The sequence below is a fragment of the Lithobates pipiens genome, unplaced genomic scaffold (genome assembly GCF_037356315.1).
Source record: "Lithobates pipiens isolate NorthernLeopardFrog02 unplaced genomic scaffold, aLitPip1_a1.2 Scaffold_16, whole genome shotgun sequence".
Classification (NCBI taxonomy): Eukaryota; Metazoa; Chordata; class Amphibia; order Anura; family Ranidae; genus Lithobates; species Lithobates pipiens.
In genome coordinates, this window is record NW_027507748.1 from 118785821 (window position 1) to 118804018 (window position 18198).

General features: G+C 42.3%; 1 protein-coding gene across 4 annotated transcripts in view; it reads left to right on the plus strand.

Moving 5' to 3' along the window:
• Nucleotides 1-18198, plus strand: part of GIT1 (GIT ArfGAP 1) — a 232310-nt gene that overhangs the window by 126397 nt on the left and 87715 nt on the right. For all 4 annotated transcript variants that reach the window (XM_077480356.1, XM_077480354.1, XM_077480357.1 and 1 more), the window contains exons 5-8: nucleotides 3298-3384; nucleotides 6369-6499; nucleotides 8683-8777; nucleotides 10845-10887. In XM_077480356.1, the coding sequence (XP_077336482.1) occupies nucleotides 3298-3384; nucleotides 6369-6499; nucleotides 8683-8777; nucleotides 10845-10887 (356 nt within the window). The remainder of the gene's footprint in view (nucleotides 1-3297; nucleotides 3385-6368; nucleotides 6500-8682; nucleotides 8778-10844; nucleotides 10888-18198) is intronic.

Consider the following 18198-nt stretch of genomic DNA (forward strand, 5'->3'; position numbering starts at 1 on the left):
CAGTTTTATCTGAGACATTCGGTGTTAATTCCTGTATACAGATAGGTGGGAGAGAGGACAGCCTGCACCTCCTCCTGGTTCTCTCCTCCTCTCTGCTACTATCTGTATTACGGTACTATCTGCAACCCAGAATGCTGTGTGGGTCATCCACCTGCATCCTACCAATGATTAGCATCATCGGTTTCTAAGAACAAAGGCGTCTGCACAGCTTTCTGCGTTGTACAGCTACCCTCCCTCCCTGCCTGTCAGAGTCTGTGTGTGAGGCTTCCCTTATGCCACTAACCCCCCCCCCTCCTGCCACTATTTCGTCTGACAGTAAACTTAGTGATTCCAATTCCTGCCAGCCCCTCTGTGATAACAAAATGTACTACACAGTGTGTATGTTTTTAAATTCTGCAGCTAAATGTTTTTTCACATCGCCAATGTGTGGTCACGTGACCACCCGGCGGACGTCAGAGGGGAAACTCGGCCCCTTCCACTGTAGACCATAGATCGGGGAACGGAGAGCGGTGGGCGGTCACGTGACCGCACATCTGCAATTTGAAAGAATGTAATTAGCTGCAGAATTTTAAAAGAAACCACAACTGTGTAGTACATCTTGTTATTACAGAGAGGCTGGCAGGAAATGGAATCACTAACTTTACAACCACTTTAACACAGGAGATTGGACTGTACAGAATTTGATTATTGCCCACAGTTTTCCACCACACATGACTTCTGTCCCGGCAGCAGAAATTGTGGGCAGGGGATGATAATCAAACGCTGTACAATCCCAGCAGCCAATAGCTGCAAGTGTGATCAGTGTGATTTGGTGGGGTGGGGGCAGTCCCCCTATCCGAGCACAATAGCTCAGGGGGAAGATTGGTACAATAACCTTGGATGTGAAAAACTTGGTGTGTGCCCAGCATTACCCCTATATACAGAACAGTGTAGGATCCTTAGCAGCACTGCGCCGACTTCCTGGTGGGCTCTGCACGTGGACCATGCGAACACGCCTGAGCTCATGCTTACTCTGCAATTACTTTTTTGTTATTTATGATAACAAGGTAATAAATACATTGTATTTTAAGGGCATACAATGCTTTCTTTTCTTGACATTGTCTTGCATACGTTTTATTTTTATTAATTTTTTTGCGCAATCGTTAGACAATAAAAATGTAACAAAACTAAATGTACTAAAATGGACTTACTCATTTCTTAACCAGTGTTAGATTAAAAATAGTGTTACTGTAGATGAAGTGTTTTGATTCTGGTACAAAGCATTGCAAAGTCATTTACAAATGAAAGTGTTTCGTTGTTTTATATTTTTTTCCCCTTTTTTAAATTATATAAATATGTTAAAAAAATAAAAAATAAATAAGACACATGGATTATTTTTTTTTTGCCTATTCATACTTGCCTAGGTGGATCTAGACTTCCTAAGTCGGGATGACGTGCTGCCTGAACAGATTCCAGTGACATCAGTGAAGAGTGGACTTCAGATCGCTTTCCGCTGAAAATGGGTCAGAGAAGTGCAAAACGAATTGCACTCCTGTGACCCATAGGAGAAGCTCAGGCTGGACTTCTTTAATATTATTGGTTAAAAAAAAACAATAAGGAGTTTATAGGGAGAGATTAGTGTAAAGTAAGGACTGATAAGGGGTTAAACAGAGGAAAATTTTATTACAAAATCAACTTTTTTGCTTGTCAAGTTGCTGTAACTGACCTCATCTGCAGATTGACGTTTATTGTTTGATCTGCAGATCAATGGAACAGATGCAAAAGTAACACTTTGTATCTTTCTATTTCCTGTGTGATCAGTGTCTGAGTTTTTTTGACAGCAGCAGCTGCCAAAGTTACTCTGTGTACACAACATCTCTGGCTTTGAGTTATTAGAGCTGAGAGTTCCTGGGGAGTGGGAAGGGGTCCCAGCATTGTTTTTTTGGGGTCTGTGTAGCATGCCGTGTCTTAAAGCGGCGTGCCACCCAGAAATTGAACTTCCGCCGATCCTGTTCACCCTATACCCCCCCCCCCCCAGGCACCTTTCAGCTGGGAGGGGGACGCAGGTACCTGTCTAATCAGGGTATCTTCTCCTACTTCAGGCGAAAGATTACCGCAATATCCACGGCAATCTACACCATGTCCGGCCCCTCCTCCATTCCCCACACTGTCTTCTGGGAGACACACAGGTCCCAGAAGACAGCAGGGACCAGTCAGAATGCGCAGCGCGACTCTCACGCATTTGCAGTAGGGAAACAGGATGTGAAGCCGCAAGGCTTCACTTCCTGATTTCTTTAATGAAGATGCCAGAGCCTGCACCCGGAGCAGAGGGATGGGTCGGCTTCGGATGAGGATATCATGGGCTCCCTGGACAGGTAAGTGTCCTTATTTTAAAAATCAGCAGCTGCAGTATTTAATTTTCCTTAAAGCAGGCGGAACTCTGCTTTAACATGTTACATGTTATGATCTTATTCAGGTGTAACATGTTACGAAAGAACACACCGCCCCCCCCCCCCCCCCCTTGCATCCTTTGCAGCTGTCAGCTTGTAGTTTTCAATGAACTACCACAGAGCTGGGCTAGTGCATTCTCTGTTCCTGTCAGATTGTATATGTTCGCCCATATGGGAAGTACGGGCAAGCAGATCTGCTGGTGCAATGCTTTACAGGCCCAAAAAAAAAAATTATAAATAAATTCATGTTTTTTTAACAGCAAAAAAAATGTACATTTATAATTTTTTTTTTTCTAAAAAGTGAACTTATCCTTTAAATGAGTTAAGCTGGGCATGCATTGAATGGGAGAAATCGCTCGATTTTTCTGCTGACTATTGTAATTTGACAGCTGGCGCCCGTGGCTGTGAGAATACCTGTACAGTAACGGCTTCTCTTTGGATGCAGTCACTGTTGGGCCAACAATTCTCCACCCAACTACTCTGATTTTTATTTTTTTTAATCGAAGTCTCTCAAGCTGGATGATGCCAGCAGGCTGATTCACAGTAATCAAAAGAAATTGAGTTTAAAACGATAGATGCTTTCTAGACAAAAGACTGAAAGGGTATATTTAGTGAAAAAATTTCTAGTTTTTTATTTTATTTATTTTTTACAGATATTTTACACTTTTTGCTTGTAAATATTCTAGTAACTTTTTTATAGAATGGGGTGTTTCTTTCAGGGTTTCCTTATGAACTATTGTTGGGTCATGATTTCAGTGCAATGATGATGTAATGTAGACAAAGAGGATTCCCTGTAGGGGAGATTTATACAGCTGGGCCACCCCTGATCTTGTGTCTTTGTTGTCTTTCATTTTTTTGCTGATTATAGCAACTCCACTCCAGCGTGAGGACGGGGAACCTGGAAACCTGCTTACGTCTGCTGTCTCTTGGGGCACAAGCCAATTTCTTCCACCCGGTAATCACTGCTCTCATATTACTGTGTAATCTCACTGCATTTTTCTGATCTTCTGAGTTCTATTTACTTGTCTGACCTCTAGTATGCAGTTAGAGATATTGTTATTATTGCTCATTCTCCGTGACTTGCTTAGTTTCACATTAGACCATGTTTTACAATTCACACTTTAGTTTAGCCACCCATACCCCCTGGTATTAAATTTGAAGCCTTGTGCAACTGACTCCTCTAACACTTCTGGTAATTAGGCAGCATAGGTTATGTATACGGAAACATAAAACATGCGCACTTGTTAGGTGTGTTTATTATCACTTGCAGAGATTTTTCATTTTTGTGCATTGGAAGTGTGATACTCATTTTATTAAAGTGTATCTAAATGTAAAAAATTAAAATGTAATGTATTACAGTTTAGCAGTACACGCAGCTAGCAAGGAGATGGGCACATTGACAGGTGACACTTTTCTTCTGGCTCCAAGGAACTTACCCTAGATAAACATCTTGCAGGGGACTCTTCATCTAAAATGTTCCAGACAAGCCAGGAAGAGCTTGGAGATGAAGAGAAATGTCCTGTCAAAGCAGCTGTCTCCTTGCTAGCTGTGTTGTCAGGTGGCCCTGGAGGCAGGAGGGTTGCCCTGTTAAACCTCACAGTTCACCTAAAGCTGGCCATTGATGATTCTTTTTTTTTTTTTTTGTATTAGCCAGCAGGCTAAATGGGGGGAGGGGGGGATTTATTCCTCCATTTCTACAAGTGGGGGGGGGGTTGGAGGAATCTCCCCCTCTTGTACTCTGTGTTGTCACAATACACTGATCAATGGAGGCAGCTGCTGATCTAGAAACCTTTTCCAACTTTCCTGTTCAACAGAAGTTGATCTACCAATCGACTTCTGTTGAACAGGGATGGCCACACAGATCAGAATTTGGCCGATCCTTGCTGAACCAACCAAGTTTCGATCCATCTATGGCCAGCTTTAGACTGCACTTAGAAAGGTTGTGCAATGTGCTACATGTACAGAATTAATTCATAGGTCCCATCAGTCCACCATGTATTGGAGGTGAACAAAGACAAACCTGTTTGAAGTCCAGTCCTATGGAACAACTGTGACTGCTTCTATAGATCTATAGAGAAATTAGTGTAGATATGTTATTTGAATGATTACCAATAAAGAAAAATATAGCCTAAAATAAACCTGAATACAGCCACTGAATTTAAAGACTGCTGGGTTTCAATATATTTTTTTCTTGGGTTTAGATACGCTTAAATCCGTGCTCATGGAGAAAGGTCCCAGGCACTATGGCAATTTTGACATTGATTAGCATTTTTATTTATCATTATTTCAATGACCACAATGGGGATTTCTGTTTTCTAAGCTCTAAAAAATACTCCCAATAAATCTACCTGTTAACATTTTTTTTGGGCAGACTTGCGGCCTCAACTCATTTGTATAATGTCTACAGAAAATGTATTTTTCCCAGGAAGGTCCTATAATTAGTACGTTGACTTCCTCAGACTGCGTTTGGCACCTGTAACAAGCTGTTATGTTTCAGAATTGTTGTAGATGCAGTAACATTTTTAATGTAAGAATGTGTTCTCGGCATATGGCAATAAGCTGTTGCCAATTATTTCAGCAGTGGATTGAGCCATATGTTTTGTAATGTAATGTAAACATGAGAAATTTTGTGAAAGAGTGAACATGATTTGAATTTGCAGCCACTGGTAAGGGCTAGTGCAGGGTGTAAGGGCTAGTGCAGGGTGTAAGGGCTAGTGCAGGGTGTAAGGGCTAGTGCAGGGTGTAAGGGCTAGTGCAGGGTGTAAGGGCTAGTGCAGGGTGTAAGGGCCAGTGCAGGGTGTAAGGGCCAGTGCAGGGTGTAAGGGCCAGTGCAGGGTGTAAGGGCCAGTGCAGGGTGTAAGGGCCAGTGCAGGGTGTAAGGGCCAGTGCAGGGTGTAAGGGCCAGTGCAGGGTGTAAGGGCCAGTGCAGGGTGTAAGGGCCAGTGCAGGGTGTAAGGGCCAGTGCAGGGTGTAAGGGCCAGTGCAGGGTGTAAGGGCCAGTGCAGGGTGTAAGGGCCAGTGCAGGGTGTAAGGGCTAGTGCAGGGTGTAAGGGCTAGTGCAGGGTGTAAGGGCTAGTGCAGGGTGTAAGGGCTAGTGCAGGGTGTAAGGGCTAGTGCAGGGTGTAAGGGCTAGTGCAGGGTGTAAGGGCTAGTGCAGGGTGTAAGGGCTAGTGCAGGGTGTAAGGGCTAGTGCAGGGTGTAAGGGCTAGTGCAGGGTGTAAGGGCTAGTGCAGGGTGTAAGGGCAAGTGCAGGGTGTAAGGGCAAGTGCAAGTGCAGGGTGTAAGGGCAAGGGCAAGTGCAGGGTGTAAGGGCAAGGGCAAGTGCAGGGTGTAAGGGCAAGTGCAGGGTGTAAGGGCAAGTGCAGGGTGTAGTACACTATAGCGAACGATTTTGAAAATTGTCATTCTCTAGTGCAAACACACTAGATTACTGATGGCTACTTTCCGACACATGCACATCATCACAAAGCTGGATATTGGCATCAGCTGCGTGATCTGTCTCCAAGCACAGCTTTTACAGGTCCTGTAATTGTTTTTGTTTGGGCAATGATTGACGGAAGAACAGAGGGTGCTGGTTTTTGGTAAAAGGGGTGTAGTGTAGCGATTGTACAAGGTTTTATTTTTATTAACATGGCTGCAAATGTAATCCCTTCAAAATGCTTGTGTAGTACTGTTTTGTGGGTGCCCTGTAGCCCACACAAATAGATTGGGAGAGTGTCAACTAATGTGTGTGTACATTTTTGTATTGTTAATGATTCCTTTCAAATGTATTTTCAATCTTGCCTTAAGTGACTATGTTCTGAAAGGTATTGGTGAGTCAACGTGTATGCACCGTCACATTGCTGCACACAGAACGGATGTAATCACCTGACTCACTGTCTGGATTCTTTAAGAATGTACTAACAGTTCCATCTTCAGTAACACGTTTTATATTTGCAGGAAAAAGGGACCACCCCTCTGCATGTTGCAGCTAAAGCTGGACAAATCCTACAGGCTGAGCTACTGGTAGTATATGGAGCTGATCCTGGGGCCCCAGATGTGAATGGTAGAACACCCATTGACTATGGCAGGTACGAATTTTTTTTTTTTTTTTTTTTCATTTTTGGTCCATTTTCTTTTAACCACTGCCTACTATGGCCTGTACCAGGGGTTTCCAAACTTTCTAAGGAAAGGGCCAGTTTGCTGTCCTTCAGACTTTAGGGGGCCATACTGTGCCCAGTGGAAGTAAACGATGCTCGATCTTTGGTATTAGGGGGAGAAATACATTTTTCTTGTCGGTGGAAGGAATTATGCCCCATTGTTGGTGTCAATGGCAGGAATTATGCCACATTGTTGGTGTCAGTGGCAGGAATTATGCCCCATTGTTGGTGTCAGTGACATGAATTATGCCCCATTGTAGGCAGGAATAGTGCCCCATTGTAGGTGTCAGTGGCAGGTATAGTGCCCCATTGTGTCAGTAGCAGGGATAGTGCCCCATTGTGTCAGTGGCAGGAATAGTGCCCTATTGTAGGCAGGAATTGTGTCCCATTGTAGGTGTCAGTGGCAGGAATTGTGCCCCACTGTTGGTGTCGGTGGCAGGAATTGTGCCCCATTGTTGGTGTCAGTGGCACGAATAATTCTTCAAGGGCCAGATAAAGGCTAGTAAAGGGCTGCAGTTTAGGGACCACTGACTTAAACAAACAAGCATTCTGAGTTATGAAAAAAGTTAAAAATTGAAGTTTTGTTGCCTTCCATCATGATCTGCTTTGAGTGTCTGTACTCCTCTGTATTTGCAACGGTTTTCTACGGTACTTCATATGGAACTTCATATGGAACTTCATTCAGGTTTTATGTTTTGAAAAGAATGGGCAATTTTTGTAACCCCTGACAGTTTTTATTGCTGTCTGTGGAAAAGGGAATGCAGATGACAAAACCTGTTAGAACTTTTTACCCTTCTCCTCCTAGTAGTGGATTAAGATTGAAGCCAAGGTGCATATTTGGGATAAGTCTTTGTTACAGGACCTCCCAAACCCATAGTTGAAATTCACATCATTCCCTGGCCTGAAGGAGTTTACAGACCAAGGTACCTAATTCACATTCATACTTACTAGGGCCAATTTACCTATGAGTGTCTAAGGAAGCCCACACAGGGAGAATTTGAAAACTCCATGCAGTTAATGTCATGGTTGAGATTTGAAAGGACAACCCTAGTGAGGACAGGTAGAGGTGCTAACTATTAAACCTCTGTGCTGATTACTCGGGGTTTAGCAACAAAAACACCACACTGATCATGAAGTCTTCTCGCAATCTAACAAAGTAGATTTTCTGGCTTGCTTTCATAGCTTTAGAACACCTAATGTTATGTGCATGGCCACAAGTGTCTGTCCATAACACGTGTCCTCTCGTGTACTTTACCATATGTCTTTTTACAGCTTAATTTGCTCAGCATTACAAGCACTACAACAATGTAATTTGTTTTATAAACTAAAATATGCATTTAAAGTGGTTGTAAACCCTTTACAACCACTTTATACTACAAGCAAGCCTATAATTAGGTTTACCTGTAGCTACACTGGATATCTCCTAAACCTGCACGGTTTAGGAGATATCCCTGTATTTGCATGTGCCAACATCATTGGCACATGCACACTTAAGCAAACTGAAGCATACGTGTCATCGCTTCAGTTGTACTGTGCCGTTGCCGGCGTCTCCCACGCGCATGCGTGGGAGTGACGTCATTGCGGCTCCGGCCAATCACAGCGCCAGAGTCACAAAACCTGGAAGTAACCCCCCGGGGAGATGTCGGCTACCAGAATGGTGAACGAGTACGCTATACATACTAGCTCATTATGCCTTTGTCTAGCAGGTTTTTTTTTTTTTTTTGGAATTGTTTAAATGGGTTTACAAACACTTTAAAGCATTCTGTGGCTAAACTTAAAAGAAACTCTGACCGGTATAAAGCGCTAGCACACAGAGGTGCTCTGCAACAGCCTATGTTATGGTCAAATCCCAGACCATTTTGATTAACAGAGCTGTGATACTTTTGGTAGTTTTAAATAATGACCGCCCCTGTGCTGTCACAGCTTGCAAGCCCCCCCCCCGTGCCGTCGCAGCTTTAGCGCCCCCCGTGCCATCGCAGCTTATACATAATGCTTGTTGAGGTTATGTACAGTAATGCATACTTCTGTCTAAATAACATATTAAAGTCACTGCATACCGAATGATATTCTGGGTCATTGCTGTGATTTTATGCCTATACATTTATATTTTACAGGCAGGCTGGACACCATGATTTGGCAGACAGATTGGTGGAGTGTCAATATGAGCTGACGGACAGACTAGCATTCTACCTCTGTGGGAGAAAACCAGGTGAGCACACTGCACAGCTGGCGGAGGACGCTGGCAACAAATTGTCTTTTTGGTCTGCTAGATTTTCTGCTATTACTATTAGAAAAATGAATTTCATATTAATGGAGAGAAAATGTGTTCATAATAAATACGCAAAATACCATTTTCTTTTAATGTTACCGGTAGAAAAAAAATATTATAAAAATGTGGGCTTGTAGCAGCACGAGAAGGTATTCTAAGGCAACATCTGTGGGTTCTTTAATACCATTTAGTTCAGGGATCTGCAATTAGCGGACCTCCAGCTGTTGCAAAGCTACAAGTCCCATCATGCCTTTGCATCTGGGTGTCATGCTTGTGGATGTCAGAGTCTTGCTATGCATCATGGGACTTGTAGTTCTGCAACAGCTGGAGGTCTAGTTGATTTTTACAGCTGGAGCTTTGTGTAACTCTGCCAAAATAGGTCATAACATAGGGGACCAGGCCACTTGAGGAGGCACCAATCTGTTGACATGTGATCCTATTGACAGTTAACAATAAAATGGCTTCCAGCTTCCTGTCAAGTTCACAAGTGCAATCTAGCCACATCTCCATTGATGGCGGTCCTGCAGTATTGTACAATTTCATTGGTGGCATAGTGTACTGTTTACTATGCAGGTCCATAAACTTAGAACTTAGTTCTGATTCTCCCTCTGTACTTTATAAATTGCTTATATCCATATGGTTCTGACCTTGTCTCTGCAAACCTGATTGTGGTTGTGTCAGTGTGATTGTCATTTGGTCTCTATTACCACATTTCCAACTTTCATTGTTTCATTATGGTAATACAAATATAGATCTAAGTAATTGATCTCATGGTTTGAACTCTGCATATATTATCCTGCCTTGGTGCTATGTACTAAGTCTAACCATAAAAAGACCTAGTGGTTGTAAAACCTCACCTTGCTGAGCAATGAAACTGCAAAGCAACCATCACATAAACATGCACAATAGTTTTAACCAAATATACATGTTTATGCAGCGAGTGGGCACCCTTAATGCGTTGAAGGAGTTTGGGTGATGGGAGAGAGACAGTTGGTTTAAGGGGGGCTGAAGGTATCAATCTCGCGTTATCCACCAAAAATGTTTAGAAAATCCATACCCTGACACATAGTTTGTGCTTTGAAATCTGACACATTTATTGATGCTTGCCTTTGAGAACAGTAGCATGCAGGTTAAATGGATGTTCTACTCAGTGATAAGTTCTTGCATCTACAGTAATTTCATAACATGACAGAGGATCATTGTGCCCTGGGCTTCCATTGATGGTAGTGTTATGCCTGTTATGAGAGGAACATGGAGGCTTCAATTGCCTTACTCTCCTGACTGTACTTGTCATCTGACTGACCCCCTTGACCCTAAGCACCTATACAGATTTGGATTCCAGACTTTTCTGATATGGCTACCTGCTCCAAGCCAGGAAGGTGTAGTTGAAACCAGTGGACCAGTTTAACAGCTAGTCAACTAGCTATTTTGGAAAGAGGTCTGTGCTGGCAGCCCCTGTAATATTTCATATTCCTGATATGTGCCTGCTGTACCATGTACTTGTATGAAAAAGTATCCTCTTCTTTGTATTGCTTCTTTTGTGTGCAATCCCTGGTGTTCCTGCCAGTCCCTCTGCTTTCCTGTTAAAATCTGACCACACTAAGCAGGAGACCACACTGTGGTCAGTTCTCTAACTATGGTCTTCCAATGATCAGACTTGCCCTGACATGCCTCCCCTGCACAGCCATTAAGTGGGAAGTTCAGTGTGCTGCTGTTTCTCCTCCCCTAACTCTTATGCAGCTGAGAACAGAGGGAATGTAAGCTCTCATTAAAAATTGGAAAAAAGGTATTTATAATTTTTTTTTATTATATATCTATTCACAAATATTTTGCCTTTCATTTCTATTTTAAACTGGGTTGTTTTACAAGGTGTGCTCTTACAATCACTTTAAGTATGGCTTCCTCCATTTTGTGATGGCTACAATTCATTGCAATTTGAGTTAAATATTTTTGGATTTCTCACATTAATTAACTCTTAACTGTTCTCTTTTTATCTATTTATTTTAGATCATAAAAATGGACATTATATAATTCCTCAAATGGCTGACAGGTGATTAAATCTATACTGCTCTTTTCTTTAATACCAGTTTCTTAAAGTGGTTTTATTTTAGTTTATGTAGCAATGTGACAGATGTTTTCAAACCGCAAAAAACAAACAAACCTGGAACCTATCAGGTCATGCTGTGAAAACTGTCATTATACTTTTCCAGGTGCTACGTTGTTATTTTTGACCTTCCTTGTATTTGTATGAATACCCAATAAGTGTAGAATACTGTAGATAACCATGGAAAGAGGTTATGAATATGCTAGTTAAAGGGATGAAAAAAATGGTAAGTACCCCTGCATGTTACTGCAGGAGACAAAATTGTGTGTTTAGGGTAACACTATTGTATTATTTCCCAGTATTCCGTCAACATGTTTCAAATTTGTAATGTTGGTTATTGTTTGCGTAACTTGATTGTCTGGAACAACTGACACCTTTTTTGAAGTAAAGGCCTTAAAGCGGAGTTCCACCCTAAAGGGGAACTTCCGCTCATCGGAACCCTCCCCCCCTCCGCTGTCATATTTGGCACCTTTCGGGGGGTGCAGATACCTGTCTAAGACAGGTATTTGCACTCATTTCCGGGCATAGACTCCCACGGGAGTCTATGCTTCTTCCTGTCCCGGCGCGTTGTTTGCTGGGACACACATGACGCACGGGTCCCAGAGACAGTGCGGACCATTCCCATTGTGCTGCGTGACTCGCGCATGCACAGTAGGGAACCGGGAAGTGAAGCCGCAATGCTTCACTTCCTGATTCCCTCACCGAGAATGGAGCCGAGCGATCGATCGGCCTCTGCTGCCGACATCGCTGGACCCTGGGACAGGTGAGTGTCCATTTATTAAAAGTCAGCAGCTGTAGTATTTATAGCTGCTGGCTTTTAATATTTTTTTTTTTTCCAGTGGACTCCCTCTTTAACAATACTGACACCTTAGAACGGAGACAGGCTACCTTGGCACTCCACTGTGGCAAAAGTACAAATGCCATCATGCTTCTGACTCTGGGAGTAATGGCTGTGGCTGTCATATTCTTGCAATACTCATTGTTACTTGAAATTTCACAACTGGAAGTTGTTTTCCCCTGCCTAAGAGAAGTTCAAAAACATATTTTTTTTTAAACATATCTAAACCTAAAAACAGAAGCATAATACATTGAAACATACCAGTCCTTATGTGGTGACTGCCTTTGTTTTAATTTTGCAAGCTAAGAACAGTTTCATCAATTACATGAAATACTTTCTTGCCAGAAATGCAGTGTCCTGGTCACTTCATGTAAGTCAAAAAGGAACTGCAAACCTTGTCTACCTTGTATAAACTACTAGATCCATCAATCCATTATGTACTAGGAATGAACAAAGGCAGATTTGTTTGAAATCCAGCCTGTGCAATAACCATGGCTGCCTTACTAGATACAGTGGAGTGTAGACACAAAGTTGGAGATTCACTAAAACTGGTGCACTCAGAATGTGGTGTAGCTGTGCTTAGTAATCAATCAGCTTCCAGGTTTTATTGTCAAAGCTAAATTGAAGAAGCTGATGTTAGAAGCTGCACCAGATTCTGTGTGCACCAGTTTTAGTAAACCCCCCCTAAAAAGACTGGAAGTATGTTAAATGCAGGATCGGCAGATGAAAACATAGGGAAAATGCCTGAAAAAAAAAGGTTGAAGCACTGGTAAGTTGCAATATATAACAACGCTTTACGTTGAGGTGAAATCAAGCTGCTGTCTATTAGCCTTGGTTCACGCTGAGCTGTAGGAATGAAGCTGTGTGAGTTCAGCTGAACTCGCACGATTTCACTCCCGCATGTCAGTTCCAATTTCGGAGAGGATTTCACAAACATCTGTGCAGGTTTCTGCACAGATGTCTATGGAAATCGCACCACGAAATCTCAAATGCTAGTACAGAAACTACTTTTTGAAATCTGTGCGGCGCCGCGAAGGCAATGTCACACTAATTAGGTTGGTGCCATTGCTGCCATTTTCCACCAATTTGACATGCAATTTGACACATCAAAACACACCAATTTAATCCAGGGCTTACAGATGCTTTTTTCCTCTGTTGGTTGCTTCAGCCCCAGTTTTTTTAGCGTTAAAGCAGAACTTCACCGAAAAGGGGAAGCTCCATCTATTTGCATCCCCCCCTGAGGGTCCCTGGTTTTGACAGGTACCCATTTCCAGGTCAGATCATCAGAGTGATCTGTGAGGATGGTCGGCCACCCGCTCCTTCCCCCTGCACTCTTGTGGGACACACACAGGTCCCAGACGACTGCAGGATTATTCATAAAGCACAGAGCAGGTTGCGCATGAGCAGTAGGAAGCCAGAATGCTTCACTTCCGGTTTCCCCTACCTAAGATGCTGGCTCCTGCACCCAAAGCCAATTAAAGAATTGGCTCGGGTGAGGGCATCACTGGACCCCTGGACAGGTAAGTGACCTCATATTAAAAGTCACCAGGTAAAATATTTGTAGCTGCTAACTTTTTTGGGGAGGAGACTGGAGCCGCTCTTTAAGTCTAGATTTGTACTTGCTCAGAAGATATTCGGGGCCCATATCTCATCCTATATATTCCTGCCTGAAATATTTCTGGTGTGTGCTGTGTTGGTTTTTCTCTACTTTCCAGCGGAGGGTGATGACTCTTCTTGATATATGCTGTGACCAGGAAGTGACAGTCATATCTGCATCCTGTTTTTGCTCCACTGTTGGACTGTCAGGGCACACCATGTGGGGAGTTCTAGCTGAGTAAATTTAGCCAAGCTATACAAAGATCAGCACTACTGCAGTGATATGTAATAGTTGCACAAAAGAAGATAATAAAAGATATAGTTTCTTATTTCTAAGAAACAGCACAAGATACTTAAGCAAAATTCTGCTCAGAATGGATATGATTTTTTAAGCCCCTCTTTTAAGAGGTCTTCCTAGTGACATCAGAGAGAGCCACACAACACATTGTCAATCAAGGGTGCAGTATTACTCAGGAGGACACTTCTCCTAACGGGGAGAAACTGCAAACCGCAATCCTGAAAGATACGTCTGCACTTTTTAGGCATCGGGGACTAGATCTATTTAAAGCTGAACTGCTATACAATGATGCAACTGTGGCTTTCTTTTGCATAGTAAGTTGTCTTTGTTATAATGAGCAGCTTTGGCAGCAATCTTGTGCTTTAACCACTTCCCACCCGGCCAATGCATATAAACGGCCGGGTGGGAGCCGTCTATTCCTGACAGGCCGTTCAGGAACGTCCTTCAGGAATAGCGGGATCGCGCGCGCGCGCGCTCGCGCAGCGGCGCGATCCCGATGTGCTCGTGTCACCCGGACACGGCACATCTCAGATCGGCAGGAGGGCTCTGTGATTGGCCCTCCTGATCACATGACGGCCGTGTCCAATCACGGCCGTCATGTGATGTAAACAAACAGCCGGTTGCTAGGCAATCGGCTCTCCTCTCCTCACACGGAAGTCACCGCTGAGGAGAGGAGAGCAGAACGCTGCAGCCGGCTGATGATCAGTGAGTATGGGCTGCTTTTTACAGCTTTTTACTCACTGATCATCAGTGTAGTGTCAACACATAACACACCACACAGTCCCCACACATGTCCCCAAAACACACATGTCCCCAAAACATACATGTCCCCAAATAATAAAAACACATGTCCCCAAATAATAAAAACACATGTCCCTAATAATAAAAACATGTCCCCCACATATGTCCCACTAAAATCACATGTCCCAATGATTATCTGCACACATATGTACGTGATCACCTGCACACATATGTACATGATCATTTGCGTACATATGTCCGTGATCACACAAACCAATTATTATACACTTAACGGATTTTTTTTTACCAAAAACATGTAGCAGAATACATTTTGGCTTAAATTTATGACAAAATTTGATTTTATTGGATTTCTTTTCAAATAGAAAAAAGAAAATATTGTTTTTTTTCCAAATTTCCGCTATTTTTGCGCTTATATCGCAAAAAAAAAAAAAACGGAGTCGTGAATAAATAACACCAAAATAAAGCTCTATTTGTGCGAACAAAATGATAACAATTTCATTTGGGTACAGTGTAGCATGACCGCGCAATTGTCACTGAAAGCGCTAGAGCGCTGAAAGCTGAAAATTGGGCTGGGAAGGAAGGGGGTGAAAGTGCCCTGTATTGAAGTGGTTAAGCATGTCCCTTGTCCAGCCTGCGCAGGTCTGTTTTTGGTTTGCATGATGAGTTGTCGCTGTTCTTCCCTTGGGAAGCAGCTATCGGTCATCTTTCCTCCTCCTTGTACCGTGTGTTTACATCGCACTACCTTTAGTGGGCTGGGTATTATCGGCAGAGCATTTTGGATCCTCCTTCAGGCGTCCCGGCAACACTAAGAATCTGGGCAATTATGTCACTAACAACAAAAACTAGGATTGCAGAGAAAGTAAGATTTAAATGAAATAAAAAAAAAAAAAAAAACGTTTGTGGTGTTGGATTGTGCACATGAAGACACAGAGCCATTACAGAAAATGAGGCTTGATTTTGGAGTTCAGCTTTAATTTTTTAAAGGCTCTAGACATCTCTATGCAAGCATCTTGGAGATATTTAGATCCCTCATAGGGATTAATTCTTATTCCACAGTTTGCCAGACAGGGAAAACTTTGCCTTTACTGCCCAAGAGTTACATAACTAAGAGTGTAGCTGTGTAGTATGCACCATAAGTGAAGGGTCGAAGCTGCAACTTTATAAGAATCCTCTTCGTAGCATTGTGGCAACCTTTGGAGAAACCTATGCAAATATCATCTGCAAACATCTGAAATTGGGTATTTGCATAGATTTAGGCTTGCCCCTACACGACACTGATCTTACACAGTGCTGATAAATTGGTTGGTCAGCCACTGACCATTTTTTCCAGGATGCTCTTACTTTGAAATTGGGTGCACGTTGCATCCCCTATCTCCTAAAACCCCCTATCTTACATGCATACATGCGCGTACACACACATATACTAGGGCATCGTTTGAAATGGCCATACACCAGAAGAATTTTGGAGTATTTTTTTATTTGATAAAGTGTATGTAAACCCGAACAATAAACTCTTACTTGAGCCCTTATGGTCTAGTAAAAATATTGTATTATATTAGATTTTGCATATACCATAATCTATAAAGCATAGCTGTATACTATAGAAAGCTTTTTATTTATTTACTGTAAACTTGTGAGCTGATAACTTTTGGTGCTGTATTCTTATTAGGCCACTTTCAACCTAGCAGAGTCTTCCAGCGGATCCACCCGCTCAGCAGGGTTTACTCCACTGATCCTCGCTGAACAGGCAGACAACAGGCCCGTGTCCGATCTGCTGATGCAGAGCAGACACGGACACAGCCCTCTGTCCTTTATGGGCTGTTGGATGGAAATGGACTGCCTGTTTCCAACTGATTGTCGTCTGATCCAATCCACCGGATGAATTGGGAGCAGATCCCCATCTGTCTGTTTTTAGCGGGCAGGACCGGATGACAGCAGGTGTCGGTGAGCACGTCTGCTGACATCTGGCGCTCCATAGAGAGCAATGGATGGTCCGATGTGGTCCACCTTAAAAACTGACAGGTGGACACAATCAGTCCGCCAGTGTGAAAGGGGCTTTACATTGTATCCCACTGCCTCTGGGGACTATAAAATGCTTTCTCCCCTTGCTATGGAGATGAGAGGTGGTGGTGTCTTGTCATCTGGTGACAGTGTTGCTCCTCAATAGATTCAGTATGGTGAGTGAGCGTTAGGACAGAAAGTGTGTTGCTGGCAGGATCACCAAGTGAAAATAAAGGGAAATAGAAAACCAATGCAATAACCACATCTAAAGACTGGTAGACTTCAGTATATCATATATTTTTTTGTTTTTTAGATACGGTACTCTTTAATAAAATTAAAGTGAAGCAAATGTCGCCCATAACAGCAAAAACCTTTCCTACCATGCAGTGAAATAGCTAAACATCAGCTGACTTTTAGAACTAAACAGAACCCCTTTGATATTTCTGTGCCTGTGAAATGAGAGTAAATTACCATATTGTTCATGGTTATGTCCTAGATTGGAACTTGCAGCATGCAATTAAACTACCTCACCTTGTCCAACCATTCCGTTTTATTACTGTTCCTTTTTGTATGTGCTTCGCAGAAGTGACAGCTTCATTGCTTTAGCATGACAGCCTTTGTTATAAGCCATTGTAACTATTGCTGAGCAAGGTCTCCCCCTTGTGGTGAAATCTAGAAATTGCAGTCTATTTTACCTATTAAGTGTTTTTCTTTTACATTGGTCATAGCATTTGAACAGAAGGCTAATATGAGTTGCTGGAAGAGTGGTAGTTTATATTAGTTAATACTCTCTTTCTTATTGGATCAGGATTATTTAATAAATTATATTTTGTTTTGTTCATTTCCTAAATAATAAGATGTCAGCATTAGTTTCATTTTAATGTAGATGATTTTCAGCATTATGCAGTGCTGCACTAAATATCTTGCATTGTACCACTGTTTCCGAATGCTGATTTTAAAATGAAAACTCTATTAAATCTTTGTGTTCTTTTCATAGAATCACATGTGAAATAATTAGTTGGGTCTTTGTTAAAGCATATGTCAAGGGAAAATACATTTTTTTTGTACCTCTGCAAAACATGCACATTTTCCCTAGTTATATTATTTTAAACATGCTGCAAGAGCAGAAAAATACCTAGTGCTGTAAATATTGCATGTTTGTACCTTCTTCTTTGACCTGACAACACAGTGTATTTTCGGCTCTGGAATCTAAAGCAATAACTGTTTTATTTCTGGTGCCTTACAAAGAGCACCCTCTTCTTAATCTCTGTAACCCCTTAAGCTGGCCATAGATGGATCGGAATTCAGCCAGTTCAGGGTACGTGGCCTCTCTCATCTGACAGAAGTCAGTTGAACGATCGACTTCTGTTGAATGGACTTGTTGCAAATTACTTCTCGATCAATGACTGCAGCCAATGATCATTGTATTCTGACAACACAGAGTCCCCGCTGTCTGAATACAGTGTCGGGGGGTAGGTATTCTATCCACCTCAATTGTGTGGATGGAGGAATCTGTTTGCTTTTGCTTTTTCATTAAACTTTCTGGCAGAATATGATCCCTCTATGGTCAGCCTTATTGTGCCAGGTAGAGAGCAAAGAAAGTTATCCACTCACAAGATTTCTGGCAAAAAAAGTTTGACTTTTTTGAACAGCTATTACAAAAAAAACACTTTTAATAGGTTATTTTGCCGACCAAAAGGGAGCAAATAAGTTAAGTTCATGTTAAGGATTACCTACACTTAATAATCAGCAATACATCTGT